General features: G+C 36.6%; 1 protein-coding gene across 5 annotated transcripts; it reads left to right on the top strand.

Annotated features, from left to right (window-relative positions):
• The first annotated feature begins 2 nt into the window (after positions 1 to 2).
• Positions 3 to 25974, top strand: LOC125225118 (casein kinase II subunit alpha). 5 transcript variants are annotated; one of them, XM_048128679.1, is made up of 7 exons: positions 3 to 249; positions 21526 to 21809; positions 21968 to 22155; positions 22233 to 22425; positions 22759 to 22988; positions 23075 to 23223; positions 25057 to 25974. In XM_048128679.1, the coding sequence occupies exons 1-7, from the start codon at positions 201 to 203 to the stop codon at positions 25146 to 25148; spliced, it is 1185 nt and encodes a 394-aa protein (XP_047984636.1). In that variant the 5' UTR covers positions 3 to 200; the 3' UTR covers positions 25149 to 25974. The 5 variants fall into 5 exon arrangements, with proteins under 5 accessions (XP_047984636.1, XP_047984639.1, XP_047984640.1 ...); XM_048128682.1 differs by lacking the exon at positions 3 to 249 and adding an exon at positions 20995 to 21092; XM_048128683.1 differs by lacking the exon at positions 3 to 249 and adding an exon at positions 20996 to 21013.
• The last annotated feature ends 278 nt before the right edge of the window (positions 25975 to 26252 follow it).

Here is a 26252-nt window from a genome sequence, read left to right as displayed (position 1 = left end):
TCGTATTGTGTGCGAAGTTTTACGACCGTTTCGCAACGAGTTTGTTCACGAGTCGCTTGCAAAATGTCGTAGGTAAACTTTATGCGTGAGGAAAACGAGCGTATGCCGATAGTGCCCGATCTGTTTAGATTCGGGCTCGTTTATTCCGTTTTATGTATTATTGATTTAACTCTGTGATCGGTGGCGATTCTTTAGTGAATATGAAGCTTTTTATGACGATATTGAATATTTGGCTCGCCGTTGTGCTGGGTGAGTATCTATCTAATGTCATGTAACTATACATATTGGAATTAAATATTATTATTTATTTAGTTAGTTAAATTTTATTAATTACCTGTAGGTACTATGTGAGCGATAACGTCCTCATTGAATTAAAAGTAGGCAAAATAATATTTCATTTCATTTATTTATTGATACTTATTATACTTACAATATTTTCGCTACACCAACTGGTATTCGAAATCAATTTTCAATCAAAAGATCAATTTTGCTATTCAAAAACGTATAGCAAAATTGCATTTTATCCACAAGAGTGCAAAGTAATTTCATACAAATTTTAACTTGATGCCTTGAACTGGTTGGCAGAATTTACCTACAAATAATTATTTTGAATCATAAATATTGATTGTATTGTTCAATATTGGAATCTTTCGCTTGCTCGGGTATCAATTATTGGCACGTGCGGTTAAACAAAAACTTTGCCCTCTTGTAAAACAAACACCTATTGTTTTATGTTGCACACGAGAAACATGTAAATAAAATATTATTACCTAAAGTGGATTTTTAGATAAAGAGCTTCCCTTTGAATACCAATACAATATTAAGAATATTTATTATTTATAGTTTAATGGTTATAAATAGCAATGACTTAGACAAGGTACATCGGGACAATTTCGACTGGGGGCGGGGGGGGGGGGGGGGGGGCAAATGAAACTGATCCATTTTTACAATGTTTGCAATATTAATTAGAGTATCTACTGGTTATAATTGTAGGGCTCGCGTGTTCAGTGGATGCATGGGGAACTCAACTTAATGGTGTAATAATGGAAAAAAATCATCAGTTACAATTGTGTCGCTTAGTTTCAAAAGTGGGTAAATCCATTCTGATATAAGGTTGATTATATAAAAATATAATATGATCTGAAAGATAATCAACCTTATAGCAGAATGGATTTACCCACTTTTGAAGTTAAGCGACACAATTGTCCCCCAGTCGGGATTTGTCCCACTGTACCTTACAGAGGAATTCCTACATAAATTAGTTTATAATATGTAGACAGATAGCCTGAGTTATTTGTATACTTATGTTTCTTTCTATAAATCATGAATTCGCGATAAATTAAACCAGGTATAAATACACGGTGCTCATAAGGGAACCGGTTAATGTTAATTGCGCATTTCTAAGGCCGAAAGAAAGAAAACATTTACATTATATGCTATAAATGGATTGTATTGTCCGAAATAATAGTTATTTTCCCCTCACCAGCTCGGAAACACGTGTTTTGTCCTTTAATACCAGCGGGTAAAAACGCATTTTATCCACTAGTGGGTAAAGTAATTTGACCTTGAATAAATTCAAATTAACTGCTTTAAAATTGATAAAAGTAGGTGAATCTAGTAATAAAGATGATTTACCACCTGTGGAACTACCTGGAAGCAGTGATAAAGGCATCTTTGCGTTGTAGTTTCCTCGCTATAGTGAGGGGAAAAGTTTTGTGTTACACTCGGGTGCAAATGTATTTTACTTCTCGTGTGTTAAAAAACTCGCAAGTTCAGGATTCTATTCTCGCACCACTCGCTTCGCTCGTGGTTCAACTATAGAATCCTTTCACTTGCTCGTTTTTCAATTCCACACTCGGCGTTAAAATACAACTTTGCCCCCTTGTATAACAAATAACTATTGTTATACAAGGGGGCAAAGTTGTATTTTAACGCCGAGTGTGGAATTGAAAAACGAGCAAGTGAAAGGATTCTATAGTTGAACCACGAGCGAAGCGAGTGGTTCGAGAATAGAATCCTGAAATTGCGAGTTTTTTAACACACGAGAAGTAAAATACATTTTCTCAAACATGCAATGAAATATTGTCTTTACGTTCCTTAAAATGGGCTGGGAAATATCGCTTTTTGGGCGCAACAACTCGAGAGGACTGTAAAGGGATTTCATATTATTTTTTAGGCCTAGGCCTGCAAAGTAACTTTTTTTTATAAAATATTGTCCTTTAGAGCATTTTTTTTTATTTCATTGTATGTTTGAGAAAAGCACTATACATGCCTCGGCGTGAAAACGGATTCCCGGCCTCGTATCCCTATCCGGCCTCGCTCGCACGCTCGCTCGGCCGTATATACCCACTTGGCCGGAAATCCTCATTTTCCCGGCCTCTGATGTAATGTACTATTGCACCCGAGTGTAACACAAAAATTTTCCCCTCACTATAGTGAGGAAACTACAACGCAAAAAAGCGTTTATCACTGCTTCCAGTAGTTCCATAGGTGGTAAATCATCTTTATTACTAGATTCACCTACTTTTATCAATTTTAAAGCAGTTCATTTGACTTTATTCAAGGTCAAATTACTTTACCCTCTAGTGGATAAAATGAGTTTTTACCCGCTGGCATAAGGACAAAACACGTGTTTCCAAGCTAGTGAGGGGAAAATGTTTTTTTTATACAAATGAGGAAATTTTGCTAATTTTTTTTTGTACTTTTTTTTCTATTTTGCTCATGTGCACCGTGTATATCACTGTTGAATTCGTAACACTTGTATAGACGTAACTCACTCGTCACGTAAGGTCTAACTCTACAGTTGATACATACGTTAGTAGTGTTGCTGTTAGAAGGATAAATGGTGTGATTTGTAACTTGCTGTTTATTATGAGTTACACACTACCCTTTCTACGCTTCGAATACTAAATATAATCAGGTATTTGATGCTGTGTTAAATAAGTATAAGTACTATAGGTATCAAAACAATAAATAAATAAATAAATATTATAGGACATTCTTACACAGATTGACTGAGGCCCACGGATGGAGGAACAGTAGAATACACTATTACTTAGGCACTAGATTTCGCACACTTTTGTCCCGGATTAGTGATGTGCAACTTGCCGAAACGATGAAATGGAAAGTTTCCATCCATACAAAGTATGGAAAGTTTCCGAAGTTTTCCTATGTGAAATGACTCCCTACTATACTGACTAATTAATAAAAACTTTTTACAATAATTTTTAAGAAAAAAAACCGCCGCCTTTGGGGTTCTGGTGAAAGGTACTTGCGAATAAATGTCACGGTTCTGACCTTAAATGCATGCTGTAGGTACTTATAAAAATACCAATTGAAGTCACTATAAGTGTGCCGTTCAGGAGGAGTTCCGTTCTGATCATCATCAGAAGTTCCACTGCACCAAATGTCACTGTTCTGAACGTAAATGCAAGCTGTTCTTATAAAAATACCAAAGTCATTATAAGCGTGCCGTTCAGATTTAAGGAGTTCCGTTCTGATCTTCATCAGCAGTTCCACTGCACTAAATGTCGCTGTTTCGTACGTAAATGCATGCTGTTCTTATAAAAACACAAAAATCACCATATGTATGCCTTTCAGATTTGAGGAATTTCCTCGATTTCTCCAGGATACAAATGGGACCAATCTGTATGCATTACATAAATTTTTTTTTTTCAAAATCGGTCCAGTAATGAGAGAGATATCGAATAACAAACATTAAAAAAAACTACAGACGAATTGAGAACCCCCTTCCTTGAGATTTGGGGCGGCGGTTTAAAACATACAACCGACTTCAAAAAAGAAGAAATACAATATTATCAGTATTTTAAGTATAGTATGCGTTACCGACGGATATGTTTGAAGTCGGTGCCAAGCCAAATAGTAATATTAGCTTATTAGCTTTTTGTCTATAAAGACTGAATCATATAACATCTGTATTTTGTTATATTTATACCTTTATTTGTTCCTGAGTCATGGATGTATTCTATGTATATAAGTATGTATTTATCTATATTAGTATGTATATCGTCGCCTAGCACCCATAGTACAAGCATTGCTTAGTTTGGGGCTAGGTTGATCTGTGTAAGGTGTCCCCCAATATTATTTTACTTTACTTTTTATTTTGTCACCTACAGATCAGCACCAAATGAATATGGGACCATTTATGAAGTAGCTCCTTTCGAACAAAAAAATAATTATACAAATAAATTGAATCACGGGTTTCGGAGTAACCGGTCAAAATATATTAGCTATCTATCTCTATCACTCTTGCGTATTGGCGCGACAAAGCCAGACTGCATGTCTGTCGGCGTTTGGCGTCGACGATTGCGATTCGGCTACATCGGCTGGATACTTAAGGAGACGTCCTATTATATTATAGGTACCTACAGTACTTACTATGTACTTATATGTATGTAGGTACTTACTTGGTAAAATAATGATGTAAGTGTATTTAACCCAAACATTGCAAACATAGCTATTATGTCAAATAACTAGTACTTAACTACCGGAAAATTATATACTAAAGGACGGTTAGGGAGCATGACCTCTGACCATGAGCACCTTGACACTCTCGTCCTATTACAGAACCTCTAAGCGGTTTTTTCCATAAGCATGTCCACATAGAGCTAGGCAATGTGCTCGCGAGTCATACGTCCAACGTTGACAAAGACATGCCCCGGCAAAAGCAGGTCGTTCTGCCAAAGAAAATGCAAGCGCTGCTACCTCGACCGCAACACTTCTGCATTAGTGCGTTTTCACGTTATCCGATCCGATATCGGATGTAGGACCGATATCCCATACATTACAGGCGCCATCTTGGACTTTTTCCGTTCTAATCCTTCCGACATCCGCATATCGGATCGGATAGTGTGAAAACGGACTTAGCCGTTTGCGCACTAGGACATAGCCTTGCGAATCTTGCGATGTGCCTCGCTCTGTGTGGCTCACCTAATAACGCAGAATTATGATTGGCAACTGAATTACCTTATATTAGTGATGAAATGTTTGTGGGTAAGATAATATTGTACTTAATATAATGAACTAAGCAGAACTTTTTTTTAAGAAGTTGGTATGTAAATGGGTGATCATTGATCGAACCCGCATTTTTCTGCAAAATGAAAAGGTAAATATGGTATTTCAGATCTTGACATACATGCAGTATTCTAATTTGGCCACGTGATCAAATTCTAGTAGAAAAAAGTTTTTTGAAAAAAACTTGTATCATTTTACGTAGGTATTTTTATTGTTTTTATTGGATGGATGAGAGGAGATTAACGAAGAAAGTATATGAAAAAGGAGTGGAAGGGTCAGTTGGTAGTGGAATACCTAGGCGAACTTTTCTTGATCAAATCGGGGAAATATTGCAAAAAGGCCAGGTCAGAAGTACTCGAAACCGACGAGCGTGTATGAGATACGTTATGAAAGTGTGTGAAGCGAAAGTGGTTTGTCAGGATCGTAGTAAATGGAAATCCGTGATCTCTGCCTACCCCTCTGGGAAACAGGCGTGATTGTATGTATGTATGTGTATTTTTATTGTGAGCGTGATGAAAAACATTGAATAGGTACTCAAGGCGTTCTTGTTTGCAATATTTAACTTACGCCCCATGTTGCACCATGGAACCCGATAGGCCATAGCAGCGCAGACCAGGAAGGGGGCCCCACTGGATCCACCCCGAGCAGACCATCTAAATAACTTGCTAACTAACTCGAAGAATTTGGATCGATATAGGTACTTTCTTAAATAAAAGGAATACCTGAGGCCCTACGAATATAAAACCGAATTTTCGGTATCTGTCTCTCTATGGCTCTTGCATATGCTAGCGATACACTAAAGTTTCTTAAGTTTCAGCTCAGGCCCCGTAGCCGAATGGCATTTCTCCGACGCGAAACGAAAACGAAACGCCGCGAAAGGTAGTCTGGCTCTGTCGCGCCAATACACATGAGCGATAGAGATAGATATCTACGAGCGTTTCGTGAGCGTTTCTGCCATTCGGTTACGTACCCAGGTACGTGTTATAGTTTGCTGGATAATTCAGGACCAAACTTATTTCAGTAAAGAAAGTAAGTATATTTAAGGCAACACAGAGAGAGAATAATGAAACAGCAACTGATTAGCTTGTGGCGAACTGAATCGGTAGTGGTACCTCTTGGGTCTCATGGCCCCGGGGGTTGATCAGGCTCCTCTACTGAACCGTTGCCGAATATTCGTGGCATGCCTTATATTTGTTTTGTTTGTCACAATAATTATATTCGATGCTGACTGTATACGTCGTGGTCGGTAACCTATCGATGTTTCGAAAATCCTTTGTCCGATTATCACTTGTCCGAAAACGGTTGACAGAATTTTTATAATCCAAATACATTGTTTACCATATTTTTAAAATGTCGCTAGTTTGCTATGCCACATTACCTATCGTTTTCCCGAAACTCTATAACCAGAAGAACGGTTGCCAACTTTATCATTTGACAACCAATTTGTTAACCACCTTTTCATAAATCCGATGCTACGTGACATCGAAATATCATTTTCCCTAATATCATTTTATAGAAACTCAATAACCAGAAAAACGTTTGCATCTTATCATTTGACAACCGTTTCGTTAACCACCTTTTCATAAATTCGATGCTATGCGACATCGAAATGTCATTTTTTCTACTCCCGTGTTGTTATTCGTCATTTACCGTGTCGTGCATAGATCGTTAAAACCCTACATAAAAGATGCCCGCCCCCGGCCGGCGCCCCGCGCGCCCACGCATACGATATAGCTCTTACAGCATAGTTAGGTAGCCGTTAAGGGATATAGCGGGCCGCGGGGCGCCGGCCGGGGGCGGGCGGCGGCGCGGGGGAGTGCGAGCGACAGGGTGAGTGCAGAAACATTACAGAGGACAAGTCAAAATACTTATAGGAAACAGTGCGCATTTCACGAAAGTTATTCTAGAAAACTATTCAAAAGTAAGTGCATGGTCGTAGAAAAAGTATTGTATGCAACGGTGTTTAACTGAGTCAAAAAATACTCGTGGCGTCTTAATAACAATTTTCGGCTTCGCCTCAAATTGTTACCCACGCCACTCGTCTTTTTTGACCTCCTTTAAACGCCTGTTGCATAAAATACTATTCCCTAATATAATTTTATAGAAAGATTACAAAAAAAATAGGTAAGGTTAGAAATGCGACCCCCACGGAAACAAACTTGCTAAGAAAAGTGGGTTAGGTTAGGTTAGAACTGCGACCATACAGAAACAAACTTGTGCTAGAAAAGTGGGTTAGGTTAGGTTAGAACTGCGACCATACAGAAGCAAACATTTGCTAAAAAAAAAACCGGCCAAGAGCGTGTCGGGCCACGCTCAGTGTAGGGTTCCGTAGTTTTTCGTATTTTTCTCAAAAACTACTGAACCTATCAAGATCAAAATAATTTTACTAGAAAGTGTTTACAAAGTTCTACTTTTGTGGTTTTTTTCATATTTTTTAAACTTATGGTTCAAAAGTTAGAGGGGGGGGGGACGCACTTTTTTTCCTTTAGGAGCGATTATTTCCGAAAATATTAATATTATCAAAAAACGATCTTAGTAAACCCTTATTCATTTTTAAATACCTATCCAACAATATATCACGCGTTGGGGTTAGAATGAAAAAAAATATCAGCCCCCACTTTACATGTAGGGGGGGTACCCTAATAAAACATTTTTTTCCATTTTTTATTTTTGCACTTTGTTGGCGTGATTGACATACATATTGGTACCAAATTTCAGCTTTCTAGTGCTTACGGTTACTGAGATTATCCGCGGACGGACGGACGGACGGACGGACAGACAGACATGGCGAAACTATAAGGGTTCCTAGTTGACTACGGAACCCTAAAAAGTGGGTTAGGTTAGGTTAGAACTGCGACCCTCACGGAAACAAACATTTGCAAGAAAAGTGGTTTAGGTTAGGTTAGAACTGCGACCCTCACAGAAACAAACCTTTGCCACAAACTCTTATGGCAAGGACTCATAGGTCAAGTAAGAACTGCGACCGTGAGGGTCGGGAACAAACTTTTGTTAGAAAATTAAGGATTTATTGAACTTTTGATATAGGTGCTTAGTAATATTTCGAATTATAAAACTATACGCCATACAAAATTGCTGTCAAATGTTACTTAGGAATTTTAATAAGTGTTAATTCGAATTTCGAACTTTTGATATAGCAGTTAAATAATATTTCGGAATAAAAACTTTACGCGACAAAAAGTAGTTGTCAAATGATTCTTAGGAATTTTAATAAGTGTTGATTCGAATCATAAGCGAAACAAAATTACAGCGAAATAAGAATCGGGAAAATAATAATAGGGGCAAAGTACTTTCGGGCAAACAAAACTTAGGCCAATTAATAAAATGGGAAGCGTTTTCGGGCTACTAATAATCGACATTACAATTTTCGACTTTTTGATAGGTAACCGTCGTGGTCTAATCGTTAAATGTAGACTAGCGTAGTCCGTAAATACCAGAAATGCAACACAACTTAGAAATTAAATATTCAAACCTTATCAGCACCAGACCGTATTCATAGTGTTGTATTCCTGCCGTGCCGGTGAGTAAGGCTGCCAGAACTCATCGAGGGTGCGATGTGCTGGTGACGGAAGGACCTACGGAACTATGTAATTTGTTCCGTCTATTGTCCTTTAGTCGTTGGCAACCCAAACCCTCCTTTGAACTTGTACACTCTTTCTGCTGTGTACTTAATACAGCAAAAAGGAGTGTAAAAGTTTCTAATGGGTTGGCAACGCGCACGTGACACTCCTTGAGTTGCACACGTCTATAGGTGACGATGACCGCTTTCCATCAGGCGGACCGTATGCTTGTTTGCCACTGATGTAGTATAAAATCTTATAAATTAGATATTTTCTCAATAATATCAAGGACGTATATACCGGGACTGACAAAGCCCATACAAAAAAGCGTACGTCTGAAATGGTGCCCGATTGATATTCCGAAATAAAATACGCCGATTTTCGGTACGCCGACAACGATTCGCCGACATCTTTTTTGGCCGAATAACGATTGGAAGAGTCTCATTTCGCATAATATTCGTTCGTAAACGGAGTCGGTAAGCAGAAATTTGATACGCCGATTGACTTTTCGTCGAATAATCATTTAGTAATTGTAAAAATTGGCCGACAAAAAATTGGTCGAAACACAATAGTTCGAGTAATCATTTGGTTTTTTTTTTGGTGAGTTGGCAGGAACTTGCGTACAAACTGTTCTGTGGATTCAAAAATCTAGTTGTTAGATCGTTTATAAGAAACTTACATTTACTTATTTCAACGTGTCAAAATGTTCTGATTCTAAGGATTAATTTTAGTAAATTATTTATTGTTGTTTTCAACTCACCGAATTTATACATTTAAAATTTTTAGTTCTCCCATTCGGAAATTAGCACTTTTCTGTTCAAGAACATAAGTTAATTGCCAGAATATGTAAATTATTACCGCAACGAAAAAAAATTCACATTATACATTGTTTAAGAAAAAAATGTCTATTAAGTGCGTAATTTCTTTACAACAGCGATAATTCATTCATTCGAAAATATTTTAACAATGTATAAAATGTGAAACGTTATTCGACTAAAAGTGGCCTACACGAAAATATTACTTTGCTAAATGAAAAATGTCCAATGAAAGTTCGGATAATTTGCACAGAAGCGAACTGAACTGTATGCGAACCAAGATTCTACGTAACGTTATTCGACCAAAAGTGACAGCGATAGTTTGATTATTCGGCTAAATGGCATTCGGCGAATCGTTGTCGGCGAATCAATAATCGGCTAAAAAATTGTCGGAGAATCATTAGGTAGCCGTCTGAAATGTATGGGCTGGGTACGTATCACAATGTCTAAAATTAAAAAACCTAACGTTAAATGACCTACGTTCAAAATACCTAAAATCAAAATACCTAATGATTTTAAATACCTAAGCAAGTTACTCCTACGCACGAATTACCGAAATTTAAAATACTTATTGGACTAAATACCTAATGTTTGAAATACCAAAAACTATGTCACCTAAATTGGGCTACCTAATGATTCTCCGACAATTTTTGAGCCGATTATTGATTCGCCGACAACGATTCGCCGAATGCCATTTAGCCGAATAATCAAACTATCGCTGTCACTTTTGGTCGAATAACGTTACGTAGAATCTTGATTCGCATACAGTTCAGTTCGCTTCTGTGCAAATTATCCGAACTATTATTGGACATTTTATATTTAGCAAAGTAATATTTTCGTTTAGGCCACGTTTAGTCGAATAACGTTTCACATTTTATACATTGTTAAAATATTTTCGAATGAATGACTTATCGCTGTTGTAAAAAAATTGCGCACTTATAGACACTTTTTTTCTTACATATATACATACATACATATAATCACGCCTGTAGCCCATAAAGGGGTAGGTAGAGCACATGAACTCTTAAGTTTCAGTGCCACTCTTGGCAAAAAAGGGTTAAAAGAAATCCAGATTGTGACATTGCAATGACAGTGCCACAATTTAACCCATACCCCACAGTCGACTTCTACGAAACCCACGGGAAGAAAGTGGGGGGGGGGGGTCTTGAACAATGTATAATGTGAAATTCTTTTCGTTGCGGTAATAATTTACATATACTGGCAACATTATGTTCGGTAAAAAATTTGGTGAGTTGAAAACAACAATACATAATTTACTAAAATTAATCCTTAGAATCAGAACATGATGATTAATATAAATAAGTAAATGAAATAAATGTGAATTACTCTTACAAACGATCTAACAAAGATTCTTGAATCCGCAGAAGACTTTGTACGCAAGTTCCAGGCTCCAGCCAACTCACCAAAAAAAATGATTAATATAAATAAGGCCAAGAGCGTGTCGGGCCACGCTCAGTGTAGGGTTCCGTAGTTTTCCGTATTTTTCTCAAAAACTACTGAACCTATCAAGTTCAAAATAATTTTCCTAGAAAGTCTTTATAAAGTTCTACTTTTGTGATTATTTTCATATTTTTTTAACATATGGTTCAAAAGTTAGAGGGGGGGGGACTCACTTTTTTTTCCTTTAGGAGCGACTTATTCATTTTTAAATACCTATCCAACAATATATCACACGTTGGGGTTGGAATGAAATAAAAAATCAGCCCCCACTTTACATGTAGGGGGAGTACCATAATAAAACATTTTTTTCCATTTTTTATTTTTGCACTTTGTTGGCGTGATTGATGTACATATTGGTACCAAATTTCAGCTTTGTAGTACTAACGGTTACTGAGATTATCCGCGGACGGACGGACGGACGGACGGACGGACGGACGGACGGACGGACGGACAGACAGACATGGCGAACTATAAGGGTTCTTAGTTGACTACGGAACCCTAAAAATACCAAATGATCACTCGACCTATTGTGTTTCGACCAATTTTGTGTCGGCCAATTTTTACAATTACTAAATGATTGTTCGTCGAAAAGTAAATCGGCGTATCAAATTTCTGCCTACTGACTCCGTTTACGAACGAATATTATGTGAAATGATAATCTTCCAATCGTTATTCGGCCAAAACAGACGTCGGCGAATCGTTGTCGGCGTACCGAAAATCGGCGTATTTTATTTCGGAATATCAATCGGGCACCCCTAAATTGTATACACCAACATTTGAAATACCCTATGGTCAAAATACCTAAAATGATTAACCAATCAAAATACCGAAGTAGTAGGGTAGGTACTGCGAGCGTAAAAGAGGGTTTATTGTTTATTGAAGTATTAATTTTAAGCATAGTATAGTTACACATAATTTATCTAGGCATATTTTTGTTTGTTCGAATATATGTTGTGCAGTTGTGCATAAAGGTTTTTCGTCGAATGGTTTTTATTGCATAACATTGTTTAGTCGAAATTTATCACGCAGAATTTTTATCATAGCTAATACTACTATATTGATGTTGCAGTTCTAACCTAACCTAACCGACATTCGTGCATTCTTAACAGAATATTGTATTTCTTGAGGTCGCAGTTCTAACCTAACCTAACCGACTCTCCTTCCTGCATTTAGTATGGGTGGTTATTCTGATTTTAAGAAATATGCCAAATACAATTATGCAAATCAATGTTATTCATAAAAAACAATCGGTGTAAAAAGTATTACGCGAACTTATTTTCGGACAAATTAGTATTAGTATTATTTTAGATTATGTCAAATAAGTTTTCTGCCAAATTAACATTCGTCGAAAATCAATTATGCGAAGTCTGTTATGCGAAAATCGTTTCGGACAATTAAAGGTATGCCAAATAGAGGGAACCCGATTGGTTTAAATCCTATATTAGAGTAGGTTTAGGTTAGGTTAGAACTCCGCCCTTACACAACAACGAACGGCTTTTAAAGTAGGTTTAGGTTAGGTTAGAACTGTGAACCAGGGATGTAACGGATGTGGTTTTAACGGAACCGGAAGCGGAAGCGGAAGTTTTGAATTTAGTTTAACGGAAGCAGAAGCGGAACCGGAACCAGAAGCGGAAGTTATAGATGTTAAAAACGAAATGAAAAAATACCACATAGGTATAACATAAACCAAAACTAATTAAATTACCTAGAACTTTTAGGTGTTTACTGTTCAGCCTGTAATCAGCAGTTTGTAATCAGCCTTTAGGCCCACTTAGGTTTTAAAAACGAAAAGAAAAGTTACCTGATATTTTATCTTAAGTATATCATTCATTACAATCCAAAAATTTAAATCACCTTGAACTTTAAGATTGTTTGTTGTTTAGGTAATCACTAAAAATCACATAAGAATCCTTTTAAACCTTTATTATGCCGTAAAAAGTTTTAGAAACGAAAAGAAAACTTACTCGTAGGTAGTATAATACAATCCAAAACTAACCAGTAAAAATTATATGTGTAATTGTTAGCACACAATTAAATTTTTAAATTAAATGGAGTGATTGTAAAAGAAGTAAACTGTATTTAATAAACAAATCTAAGGGGAGCTTCTAAGGGGATCGTAGATAAGCCCTGCACCACTGAATAGTTGTTCACTCGCTACTAACTAGGTGGACAGGACAAATATTGGCGCGCAATGGAATGAAGCGATTAATGTTTAGTATCGCAGCACGTGGCAAGCGGAGAGATGAGCGAATGATAGGTATAGACCTGTTGGTCTTTGATGTACGCCGCTCATGTCCCACCGTCGCGCTAGGTTCCGACATCCGTTATAACTTCCGTTTGAAAAATAACAGAACCGGAACAGAAGCGGATGTGTAAAACAAAACGGAAGTTCCGCAGTAACGGAAGCAGAAGCAGAACTCCGTTACATCCCTGCTGTGAACACGCGTAAAAACAAACAGTTTACAGATTAGGTTTAGGTTAGGTTAGTACTGTGAGCACACACAAAAACAAACAGTTTACAGAGTAGGTTTAGGTTAGGTTAGAGCTGCGACCCTACACATCAACGCACGACCTTTAAAATAGGTTTAGGTTAGGTTAGAAGAAGGTTAAGTTAGTTGTGACCAAACATAAAAACAAATAATTTACAAATTGTAAAATTTTAGAAAAATTTACAATTGAAATAGGTATACAAAATTGAAATAATATTATGCGTAATACATTTTGTTTAATGTAAAGAAAATGAAAAAAACACAAAACAAAATACCACGATATAAAGTATACTCGGAATAAGTTATCTACGAAGTAAAAGTCCACGGTTTAATTTTACTTGTATCGATCATTCTACGATATGAACTGTCGATGAAATGAAATTATTTGAAACGTTGTCTTTGAAATAATATTCGATTAATTGTGTGTCGACGATTCAAGGGTAAACCGGTTATTTAAGCCCCATTTATTAGACATTTTTACTTTTCGGATTTTAATCATTAGGTATTTTCGATTTTAGGTATTTTGAACGTAGGTCATTTAACGTTAGTTTTTTTTTATTTTAGACATTATAATATGCACCTTTTTAAACTTTAGGTATTTTGAATTTCGGTCGAAACACCATTATGTATTTTGATTTTAGGTATTTTGAACGTAGGTCATTTAACGTTAGGTTTTTTAACTTTAGACATTGTGATACGTACCCGTATGGGCTATTTAGAGATAAAATTAGATGGTGGCAAAAATCATATTTTGCCCAAATATCATTGCGTATTTTTATTTTCTATTGAGGTACGCGTTCACCTACACGAGCTAAGACTGTGCTAGGAATGCGCCTCTTTCAATATATTTGATCGCCAGTGTCCGAAGTGTGCTAGAAGTTTAGTATAAGTACTCTAATGAGCATTATTGTATTTAGCGCCATCTCTCGGCAAAATTTACTAAGTAATTTACGCGACTTGTGACTTGTGCGAACCTTTAGGAATGGAAAGTCACATGAAAAGTTGTCGAAACTAATAATAGATGGCGCTGCATTTGAATATCTTGACTGATAACTCTATACCTTGCTCTATACCATACTAAATTAATTACACTCTAAGGTAGAGCAGAGTCTAACTGAAGAAGTACCTCCGCTTTACAAAAGACCGCAGTCAAATAGCACTAGACCCTACTCATAGTGTTATGTTCCTGCCGGTGAGTAAGGCTGCCAGAGCTCAACGAGGGTGCTGCGGTGTGCTGACGACGGGAGGACCTACGGAACTAATTAGTAGGTACTGTCTATTGTCCTTTGAGTCGTCGGCACCCCGACCCTCCTTAGAAATAAGTACATCAGGTTTGTAGGCGTTTGTACAAGTTTCTAATGAGTCGGCAACGCACATGTGCCACCCCTTGAGTGGCAGGCGTCCATAGATTACAGTGACCGCTTTCCATCAGGCGGACCGTATGCCTGTTTGCCACCTACGTGGTACAAAAAAACTCCCGACGAATTTACTTTAAACATTAAAAACTAAATCAAAATCGATTGATTCATTCGGGAGCTATGATGCCACAGACAGACATGTCAAGCTTCAAACCTATTATTATTTATTATTATAACACTCCGTCGTTTTTGCGTTGGTGGTTAAGTTAAACCTCCTTTAAAACTATAATAAAACACAACTTTCTATGAAAATTGGTCAAGTGCGAGTCTGATTTCGACATTTCCATACAAATAGGTCACGAGCGCCTTAAAATATGTGATGGCAAAGTACACTAAATTTCGTACTTTCAAGATTTTGCGTATATCTCGGAAACGATAAGAGATAGAGCAAAATGGACTTCAGATTTGGGCTTTCGGTGGCACAAATTTTATGTTTTCGTATATATAGACCCTTTTTTGTACCGATTTGGACAACATTTTGAACAGTCAACTTATAAACAGTCTTAAGCGCCTCATTTTTCGTAGGTACTTAAAGTCATTTTGGAAAATGATCGAAATTTTGAACAATTTCTAAACAGAAATGAATTTATGTCTACCTGTCAATCGTGCTAACAAAATTTTAAAACATTTAGTAAGTTCTTGCGGCGGCAGTGAGTGAAAATCTTAATTTGAGTTTTTTTCTCTTAAGTTCGACTTACGCTTGACTGTAGATTTCTAATATGTTTTCCTGTAATCTACAGGTAGAGGGCTATTTCGTGTATTATTTTTTTAATTTTACGCTTAGTAGTTTCGGAGATAAGGGTTTTGTCATTTTTTGCCTATTTTCTTATGGCCGCTGTACACATATGGCCAACGGTTCCACCAACCCTTTGTGAAACCCCTTGGCCAAGATAAGAGCCGCTGTTTACACATTGGCGAACCAATCACTTGGCATTGGCTCTTCATGAAAGATGGACGTGGAATGGAAAAGTCTAGGAAATTCTAGGTCATAGACAGAAACATTTGATTAAAAAATAATAACCCCGTAGTAAAATTAAATTATTTGAAATATTAAAATTTTTTTGAATATTTTGATAAGAACATTTATCTTTTTTAGGAAATACATTAAACATTTGCAAGGTTATTTTATTTCCTAAAATCTACACTATTATTGGCATAGATAAACTTATTATTTTCGTAAATATTTCACTACTGTCCTCTCTGACGGCTGACGACCAACTGAATGAAGCGCCAACGTGTAAACGCAGTTGGCCATTGGCGCCAAGATCCTTTGATGTGTGGACAAAAAACCGACACCAATCGGTTGGCCGGCAAGCGCAAGCGCCAACTGCCAACTTACGGCCAAGTAGCCCTCTACACGCTTGGCCAAGGGGGTTGGTGGAACCGCTGGCCATATGTGTACAGCGGGGGTCCATATTGGTTCATATAAAATTATTTGTTATAAAATTATTGTTTATACCGATTTGTGCTCCGAATGATCATTTCTCATAATTTTACTTATCATAATTTTGTTTCATTATTATCAATAGTATTACTATCACTGTTCATAATAATCATTTAGTCGAAAATTTTTAATCATAAATTCTATACAAATATTTAATAACATTCATAATTTTGTGTTTAAGAAAATCATTCATCATAATAGTACATTTCGATACAAGTGCGAAAAAGAGGAAGTTCGAAACGAGTGGCGATAAATTAAAACACGACCGAAGGGAGTGTTTTAAATCGACACGAGTTACGAATTCCCTTTTCGCACGTGTATCGAACGACGTTTTTCAGTACAGATGGACCTCCGAAGTTTCGACCTGCCATATAATGAACCACTTCTCGCACTAGTGCGTATAAAAAACACCATCTGTACTGAAAAATTATTTAAAAAGTTTTGGGGAAGTTCTATGAAAAACTTGTGCCATTTAAAGAAGCGCGCTTGAAGCTTTTACAGTGAAATATACAATTTACAATTAAAGATTCGTTTCTGGTTCGCTCACGGTCAACCTAACACGCTCCTCCTCGCTACGCTCGTCGTCGCACCTAACTGGACTGTCACATGTGATGTCTGTTCTGTTAACAATAATATAACGATAAATTATATTACTCGCAATCGTTATGATCAATAAGTATATAAACATAAACATTAGTATAAAACGTATTTATGATGAATGACATTATGAACATAAGTCATTCGAAGTTACGATAGTTATTAACATAAAATTCTTATAAATAATGATCGTTATAATGTAAAATTGTATGAGAAACATTTTCGGACTACCAATAATCTATATAACAATTTTATATGAACTTTGGCGCACCCGTACAGCGGCCATTAAATTACTTCTAAATTACCAAAAAAAAAAAATATATATATATATTTCAGATGCTCATAACATAAAATGCTCTTTCATTTGATATGTAACACAATACAGTTTTAATAACATTCATTTTTAATTTTCAATTTTACCCCCCAAAAGTGGCCCCTATGATTAAATTTCATTCAATTAAATTACATACATGTCCGTCTTTGGGTCACAGGTTTACATACGTGTGCCAAATTTCAAGTAAATCGGTCTAGTAGTTTCGGAGAAATCGGCTGTGACAGAGGGACAGACAGACCCTATAAGGGTTCCGTTTGTCCTCTTTGAGGTACGGAACCCTAAAAACAACCTCATTTGCGAGTTTGGTAAAAAATTGGTTGTCTGTAAAGTCGGTTTACAGACGGTAGTTTAACGTGATAACGTCAAACATTACAGTAGTATAGACAGGGGCGGTCAGAGTATAGCAAAAGGGGCCCGATTCTGGGACTTTTTTCACGTTTTTTTATTTATTTATTTATTTATTAAAAATACACAAAAGTTAACAGTATTTCACACCTATGTGGTAATATAATTATGTACATGTTAAATTGACATAAATAATAGCAAACACACTTAAAAGTTGAACTATGGTTATTACATTAATCACCTAAGGAGTGTAGAGTCTATGAACCTTAAGAGTTTTCTGTAAAACACACCAACACTATCAGCAAATATGTCAATATCGTCTGTCTCCAACATGATGCGGTTAAGAGCAGCTCGGGCTCGAGCGGTGCGCCGGCCGCCGCGAACAGGCGCCGCCGCCGCCGCGAACAGGCGCCGCCGCCGCCGCGCCGGCACCGCGCCCGGCATGCCAACCACCACATTCGCTCTTGGCACTTGCAGCCCCATTCTCTTAAGCACGGATGCGTCATCTACTCTATGGTGAAACAGTTGGCGGTAATGCATAATATGCAGCAGTTTCCATCTGGTTTCTAGAGTTTGAAGACCAACCATTCCTGTTACGAATAGAGATGGATACATATATGGGTAATATCCGTACAGTCGTTTGTAAATGTGCCTACAGAACTTCCTCTGCACTCTTTCTAGCATAGTGTTTTGTTCTTATTAGAAAGAATGCATTAAAATAAGCATCTTTTATAAATTAAAGTTTTTTTTAAAACCTACTAATTTAGGAGTTAGAGTGGTGCAAAGTTGCAAAATTTTCCCGTAGCATTACTAAGGCGCAGAGACAGAAAGCAATATCGACGGAGCCCCGCTTATTACAGAAACTGCACAGAATAGGAGCCTTCGGCCGTTTGAAGATACCGTATCTTCTTAGTAGTTTGTGAAGATACCTAACGAACCTAACCTATCCTATACCTATATAAAAGTCGTCATTTTGTCTCCTAGACCGTTTGCGAGACACGCGTTAATTTTATTAAAGTGCTAGTGCCATTTACTAATCTTAGAACCCTAATATCTCAGTAAATATTAATGGAGAAGAAAAAGTTTATGTAACAAAACATCCTTATTTAAACGTGTTCTATATGATTTATCAATATTAACATAGGTTATATTGGTAAAAAAAATCATCGTAACCTTAGTAAATACTATGGGAAAATTCGCAACTTCGTACTGCTCTAACTCCTAAATAAGTAGGTTTTTCAAACAACTTCATTCTATAAAATATGCTTATTTTAATGCAATCTTTCATGTTTTTAAATTACAAACACTCAAAAATAATAAACACGGGCGCGCCATCTGTCGCAGCTGTGGTGCTTTACTCAGGCCACACGCTACAACCATACCGAGCGCATCGATCAGCCGCTTAGTTCCTACGCGCGCCAATAGATGGCGCTTAAGCTATATTGGAAAACGGGACAATGACGTCATCTTTTTCGTGCATGCTGCCCGTAGTAACGAGTTATTAGACGTTATCACGTCAAAAAGTGAATATATTTTGTGTCTAGCTTTTCGCACTACATCTGCATTAAACCAGGGGCGGCTCACTCCGCGATCCTTTCGCCGTGCTACAAGTACATGCCGGCGGTCGCGAGTTCGCGGCCCATTCAGTGGCGACGACCTTCGCGCGGCGCAATAGAATTCAATGTCGTCTGCACGCGTGCGGTCCGTTTGTTAATGTAGATAAGAATTTAGAATGGCGGCGTTTTGTGAACATCAAAGGAGTGAGCCTTCTGTACTTGTACTATTATATATTCTGTGATTAAACTAGTGATTAAATTATGCTCTTTGCATTAAACTGTGTATATTCGTATTCGTAAATAAAACGTATTCAGCGGGTTTAGCACTTGCGTTCATGCGAATTATGAACGGTCGATTTGTATCGATAATCGTTTAGCAGCAAACGATAATTATATTTGGAAAAATTCAATACAGTAGTAGTTAAAAAGAGATAAAAAAATGTTCAAAAAACTTTTACATGATTACTGATATCCCACTTATTTGACACTATTGTATATTTAATTACTTCATATGACGAAATCTAAAGTTTCAATTCAATGAAACTCATCATGACCCAGATGTTTTACCCACAGAGATAATGATATTTAAATTGTTTTTTTCCCCTTGTTATTCAAACCAGGGAAACTTTATTTTATGGTTTGTAAACAATTATATTTAAAGGATTATAATTTTATCACGTGGAGAGGCCTTTGCCCAGCAGTGGGACACATAAGGCCCCCCACAGACGGGAGACAAAACTGTTTTGTCTCCGTCGTATTTGTATGAAAAGTTGCGTCGCCTCGTGTGCGCACCTTCATACTAGTCCATAGACCGAGCGACGGAGACAAAACAGTTTTGTCTCCCGTCTGTGGGGGGCCTAAACGGGGTATTAAAATAATAATAATAATTATTATTATTCTGGATCAAGGGCCAGATGCAGAAGGCGGTGATCTTGGACACAGCGCGGATAGTTCGACGGTTCCTCTCTCTGCAGCCCTAACCACCGGCAGCTTGGGCCCTGCCCCGCTGCTGGCGGCACCCTAGGTTAGGTTTTTTATAATGTGTTTATATGTGTTTTATATTGTTTTGTATGTGTTTTTGTATTTTACTTTTATATTCATATTATAAACAGCCTAGCCTAAGAAAGAAAATAAATACTGAGAATAATAATTGAATAAGATTTTTTTCACTCTTAAAAGAAAGGCATAAATGATTATCAAGGTATTTTTCCAATGTTTTACGTTATATTCATGTTATATTTAACAAAAAATAAGTGTTTGTTGTTATAATAATTGCTCTTTATTTATTTAGGCTTATCTTATACTATTAAACGAGCAATTCTTGTATATTTATTTATTTATTTATTTATTTATTTATCTATTTATTTATTTATACCGACGATCTCGGAAACCGCTCTAACGATTTCGCTGAAATTTGTTATGTGGGGGTTTTAGTGGGTGAAAAATCGATCTAACATATCCTTAGGTCCCGGAAAACGCGAATTTTCGAGTTTTCACGCGTTTTTCTTCGCGCGCCATCTCGTGTGGAGTAGTTGTACTGTTGAGACAGAAGTCTTTCGGTCGATGTAAGTATTATTTACTTCAAAGACTAGATGGCGACACAGGTCAAGGCTAACACGAATAGAAAAATACACTGAGCTTTTGTGACGTAACGCGCGCCATCTCGTGTGGAGTAGCTGTGTTGTTAAGACTGAGAGTTCTTTCGATTGATCGATGTAGGTACTATTTATTTTCGAACTAGATGGCGACACAGGTCAAGGATACGAAACAGAACCGAGCGAAGCTCGGTCGCCCAGATTAATAATATAAACAATATAAACTAATAGTTTTTGTTCATCAATCGATTTTGTGCGTTCCGATTCTGACCGTTTGAATCGATTCGAGTCTAATCTTAACGAGTCAGTCACAAAATGGTGCTGAGTGGCGGGAGGTTATAGCATAGGTAGATGGGCGTCCATCTTGAATTTTACTAGATTTGAGCCGGTTCAATTGTGATAAAAGTGTATTTTGTAGCTTTGACTGTACGTTAATTGTTAGTTTTAAAAGATTTCATGTCTTCTGTTACTTGTTGTCGTTTAAGATAGGTTTGGCTACAGTAATGTTTTAGGTATGAACATGTACTTTTCTGAACCATTCGAACATTTGACGAGTAATGGCGTGCGTTTTTTCTCTCCAAAGACACTTTCAAATATTTCATGACTAACCTAATTTAACAATTAGTTTATATATGTGAAATGGACATTTATTGTTGATTGTGAAAACAGATAGTTACTGCAACGTATTAGTGGTTCCAGCTCATAATCGTATCGAGCTGGATGTCGTTTTTAGGTTATACATCACAATACTCCGTGGCTCATAATCTAAGTGACAAATCGAATCAGCATTTCAACTTGAACGTTAAAGTGATGTTGTGTTAATATGTTGGAGTGACGTGGTAAATATTTCTGTTTGCAGTATCATTACTCAAGACATATGCAATTTCCGGAAAGACTATCGTCGACAAAACCTTAGGTTGGCAGAGGTATAGTACGATGGCAGTACCTAGTAGAGCGCGGGTATACGCCGATGTCAACTCACAGAAGCCAAGAGAATACTGGGACTATGAGAGCTACGTAGTTGATTGGGGCAATCAGGATGACTACCAGCTGGTTCGCAAACTCGGCCGCGGAAAGTACAGTGAAGTATTCGAGGCAATAAATATCACAAATGACGAGAAGTGTGTAGTAAAAATATTGAAGGTGAGGTTTATTCTTTGTTTTTTTTTTTCATGGTTTCATTATATCAAGACTTTATCTTTGATTGTTTAAGATAAACATCGAAAATGTCTGCAGCTTTCCTTGTCAGCCAAATGTATTGTGTAAATCAATTACTATGTGTAATTTTTTATTTTTTTTAGCCTGTTAAAAAGAAGAAGATAAAAAGAGAAATTAAAATATTAGAAAATTTAAGAGGAGGCACAAATATTATAACTTTACAAGCGGTTGTCAAAGATCCTGTGTCCCGAACTCCGGCGCTTATTTTTGAACATGTGAACAACACTGATTTTAAACAGTTGTATCAAACATTGTCAGATTATGATATAAGGTATGAAGTTATCCACATTTTTTCTGCATTACTGTACTTGTAAATAATGTACTTATTTTGTATATTTTCACTTTCAGATATTATTTGTATGAACTTCTGAAGGCGTTAGATTACTGCCACAGTATGGGCATCATGCACAGAGATGTTAAACCTCACAATGTGATGATTGACCATGACAACAGAAAGTTGCGTCTTATTGACTGGGGGTTAGCAGAGTTCTACCACCCAGGCCAAGAGTACAATGTTCGTGTGGCTTCTAGATACTTCAAGGTTAGTAATTTTTGTGCCTCATTATTGTCATTTCTTATTTTTACATCAATATTTTATCAATATATATTTATTGGGGATCCATAAATTTAATATAAAAAAAAAAGTTACCATTTGAGCTTCTGATACTATGATTAATACTGAATTATATTTAGCAAGGCTGGTATGGTAGTATGTAAATTTATATAATGACAATCACACGATAAAACCACAATGTATAATAAAGTACAAGTAAAGTAAGTTAGTTATAAAAAGTGGCAACGTATCAAGAGCAAGTTTGTAAGTAATAATTATTGTTTTTTCAGTTATGTAATTTTAGTATGACTATTATTGCAGGGTCCTGAGCTCTTGGTGGATTATCAAATGTATGACTACTCATTGGATATGTGGTCACTGGGCTGCATGTTGGCATCCATGATCTTCCGCAAGGAACCATTCTTTCATGGTCATGATAATTATGATCAGCTTGTTCGGATTGCAAAAGTGCTGGGCACAGAAGAGCTATTTGAATATTTGGACAAATATCATATAGAACTGGATCCACGGTTTAATGATATACTTGGCAGGCATGTATATTTTACTGTAGTTTTATTTATGCATATGACAATGAAAATTTTGGTCTTAATAACTGATTAACGTGTTTTATTTATAGGCATTCCCGTAAGCGGTGGGAACGATTTGTCCACAATGAAAACCAGCATCTGGTTTCTCCTGAAGCTTTAGACTTCCTTGATCGTCTTTTGCGTTATGATCATTACGAACGCTACACTGCACGAGAGGCGATGGATCACCCATACTTCTGTAAGTAATCAATAAAATAAACTAACAATGTTGGCCATTATGCAATTATAAATAATTATTGTAGGTTCACATGAATGAGCAATGCAGTATGGTAAATTTCAATAGGGAACTTGTCTGTACTTAAAAATAAAATTTTGTCTTGCAAAAAATAAAGCTGCCTGCAAGGCAAGGGCTCGTTCAAAAATCATGTGATCAAATTTGGCCGATTTTTTACCAAAACTGGCCGAAACCGAAATCGAACCTTCGGTCGGTCACTAAGGGTTTATCACCATTATGTTTTATTATAATATCATCACACAAAAATCAAAACAATTATTTCATAACTGCTGCCACTTTAAAACTGAAGATATCAATCAATTTTAGGAAAACTCCGTTTTCGTTTAATATTGTGTGTAAATGGACAATTTCATAATTAATTCCTGAAATTATCTAATTATATGACGCGGGAGCTGTATATTATTTTAAAAAAAAAGGGAGACTATTAAAAATCAGTACAGCATTTATTTAAAAGCGACTGTCCTCAATCCACGGGTTTTGATAATTTGACGGTGACTATGAGACAGACTTCAGAGGTTGTAGAGATGGTGGAGGACTCACCGCCATCAGTCGTGAAAATCACGTGATGTCTACTCGGACCCCCCTCCCCCATCGTGATCAGTCGTGATATTGTGCTGAACCCCCCCGGCCCCCTCCCCCAAAATTGATCACATGATTTTTGAACGAGCCCCAAGCGGTCGCGTGATAAACGATACAATGTCAGGCCGTCCTTTTCGCACTGCAGTACAATCTCGATAATCCGGCACTATTGTCCGGCACGGCCAGTAATCCGACACTATACCACCACCATCTATGCGTAAATAAGTCTGACTTCACTTTAAAATAGGCTAAAAACCAGATAATGGTTGAATGTTTTTTGAACGTATTTTAGTACGGTCTTTTTATACGACATACATAAAAAATATATGGCATCCAGGCAGATTAGAATGGTTCTAATTTCCACTAATCAGGTACCTCCGTGTCAGCAACTAATAAAAATAGTGGGTAACAGGGTACCCTCCAACTGAGGGGGGACTAAAATCTTCTCGAGGCTGAGGCGTAGGGTTAGAGCCGGCGTAGCTTTATTTGACGTTCATAATGCGCATTGTGTCATGCCTACTTGAAAAATAAATATTTCATTTTCAACAGTGGAACTTTAATGACTATTTGATTTTTTATAATTTATAATTACATGGAAGATACCTAATTATAATAGTTATTTGTTATACAAGGGGGCAAAGTTGTATTTTAACGCCGAGTGTGGAATTGAAAAACGAGCAAGTGAAAGGATTCTATAGTTGAACCACGAGCGAAGCGAGTGGTTCGAGAATAGAATCCTGAACTTGCGAGTTTTTTAACACACGAGAAGTAAAATACATTTGCACCAGAGTGTAACACAAAACTTTTCCCCTCACTATAGCGAGGAAACTACAACGCAAATGCGTTTATCACTGCTTCCAGTAGTTCCATAGCTGGTAATTTGGTAAATCATCTTTATTTCTAGATTCACCTACTTTTATCAATTTTAAAGCAGTTAATTTGACTCTATTCAAGGTCAAATTACTTTACCCACTAGTGGATAAAATGCGTTTTTACCCGCTGGTATTAAAGAACAAAACACGTGTTTCCGAGCTAGTGAGGGGAAAAATTATAACTTTATAATATTTCAACCAACGCGAACATTTTGAACAACTTATTAAATCCCAGGGTTACAAGGTATACCCATACCACACGCAACGTAATCCCACGAAATGGCATCACCAATTTTGGTCACTTATGATTATTTTTCAATTACAGATCCAATTGTGAAGGCGGCAGGCCGGCTGAAAGCTGAATCTAACTCTCCGACTCCCAATGCATTGCAAGGACCAATTAATACTGCAGCATAAACTGTTACCAATAAATAGTAACACTTTATATGCTATGTATTGAATATATACTTGTACAAGATTCCAGAAGAGACACTAAACACCAAACGAGAGCCGCTGATGAAGGAGTGGACAACCCAGAGTGACACATCTGTGAAAGAAACCATCTTTGAGAACCAACAAGTAATTCCATTGTTTGATAAATGGAAATAGTTTGGAAAGACAATATAATTTAGTGTTTAATATTAGTAAATCTGGTTTATTGTTTATTTTAAAGTGTTTCATCTCTGTGGTAAAACTACTAAAACAAGTCTATGAAAGTGAACATGAACTAAAGCTGCATATTTATTTTTACTGTTACTTTGAGGTATCAAGTGGTGGGTTTTAAATTTTTTTAAAGTTATGAAGATTTCGTTTTTTTAATACAAAATTGAATGTTATTGAACAAGATAAAATGTACTTCAGAGTTTAATTGCACTTGAAATTTGCATTTATTAACCTATGGTATTGATACTGTAATTACTTGTATGATATAATGAATAACACCTACTGCATACCGTTTTGCAAGTACTGGTTTAACTGGTTAGCAGCTTTTCGTTGATTACATTTAAAATTTTGTATTTATGTAATAGAAGTAAATGTAGATATGTGTAATATAAATACAAAATTTTAAAATATCAATTGTTTTCTTTTTTTTATTACATTTTGGTAACGAAGACCAGTAACTTATAATTAATAGACAATGTCGGATTAAATCTTGTTTTTATTAGTACCTATGTTCTTAGTAAGTTACGTTAGCTGTCCTTATATACATATAGAATAAAGTCTATCTTCAATTTAAAGGTGAGCCTCATTATTATTTATTTTTTTATTATGATAACTGCAAGTTGTTGCATCAAAATTTTCTTAATAAACAATACTAACTTTTTGCCTGAACATTTTTTCGACTTCAAATTGCCAACATATTTAAGGTTGCTTATCATCTACCTACATTACTGCAGTGGGCGTAGCACACTAGTGTGATAAAGCCTATTATGTTGGTGCGTCCCTATTGCAGTTACATAAAGTGCGAAAAACACGGACTGACGTGATAGACTTTACCATGCTACCGTGCTTGCCCGTCAG

The sequence above is a fragment of the Leguminivora glycinivorella genome, chromosome 4 (genome assembly GCF_023078275.1).
Source record: "Leguminivora glycinivorella isolate SPB_JAAS2020 chromosome 4, LegGlyc_1.1, whole genome shotgun sequence".
Taxonomy (NCBI): Eukaryota; Metazoa; Arthropoda; class Insecta; order Lepidoptera; family Tortricidae; genus Leguminivora; species Leguminivora glycinivorella.
This window is presented reverse-complemented; position numbering and strand designations above follow the sequence as displayed.

Excerpts from the sequence above, each read along its gene's own strand:
- LOC125225118 (XM_048128679.1), top strand. The coding sequence starts at position 201 with ATGAAGCTTTTTATGACGATATTGAATATTTGGCTCGCCGTTGTGCTG. Across the intron at positions 22,989-23,074 it reads TTTAATGATATACTTGGCAG|GCATTCCCGTAAGCGGTGGG; the intron begins GCATGTATATTT and ends TTTTATTTATAG. Across the intron at positions 23,224-25,056 it reads GATGGATCACCCATACTTCT|ATCCAATTGTGAAGGCGGCA; the intron begins GTAAGTAATCAA and ends TTTCAATTACAG.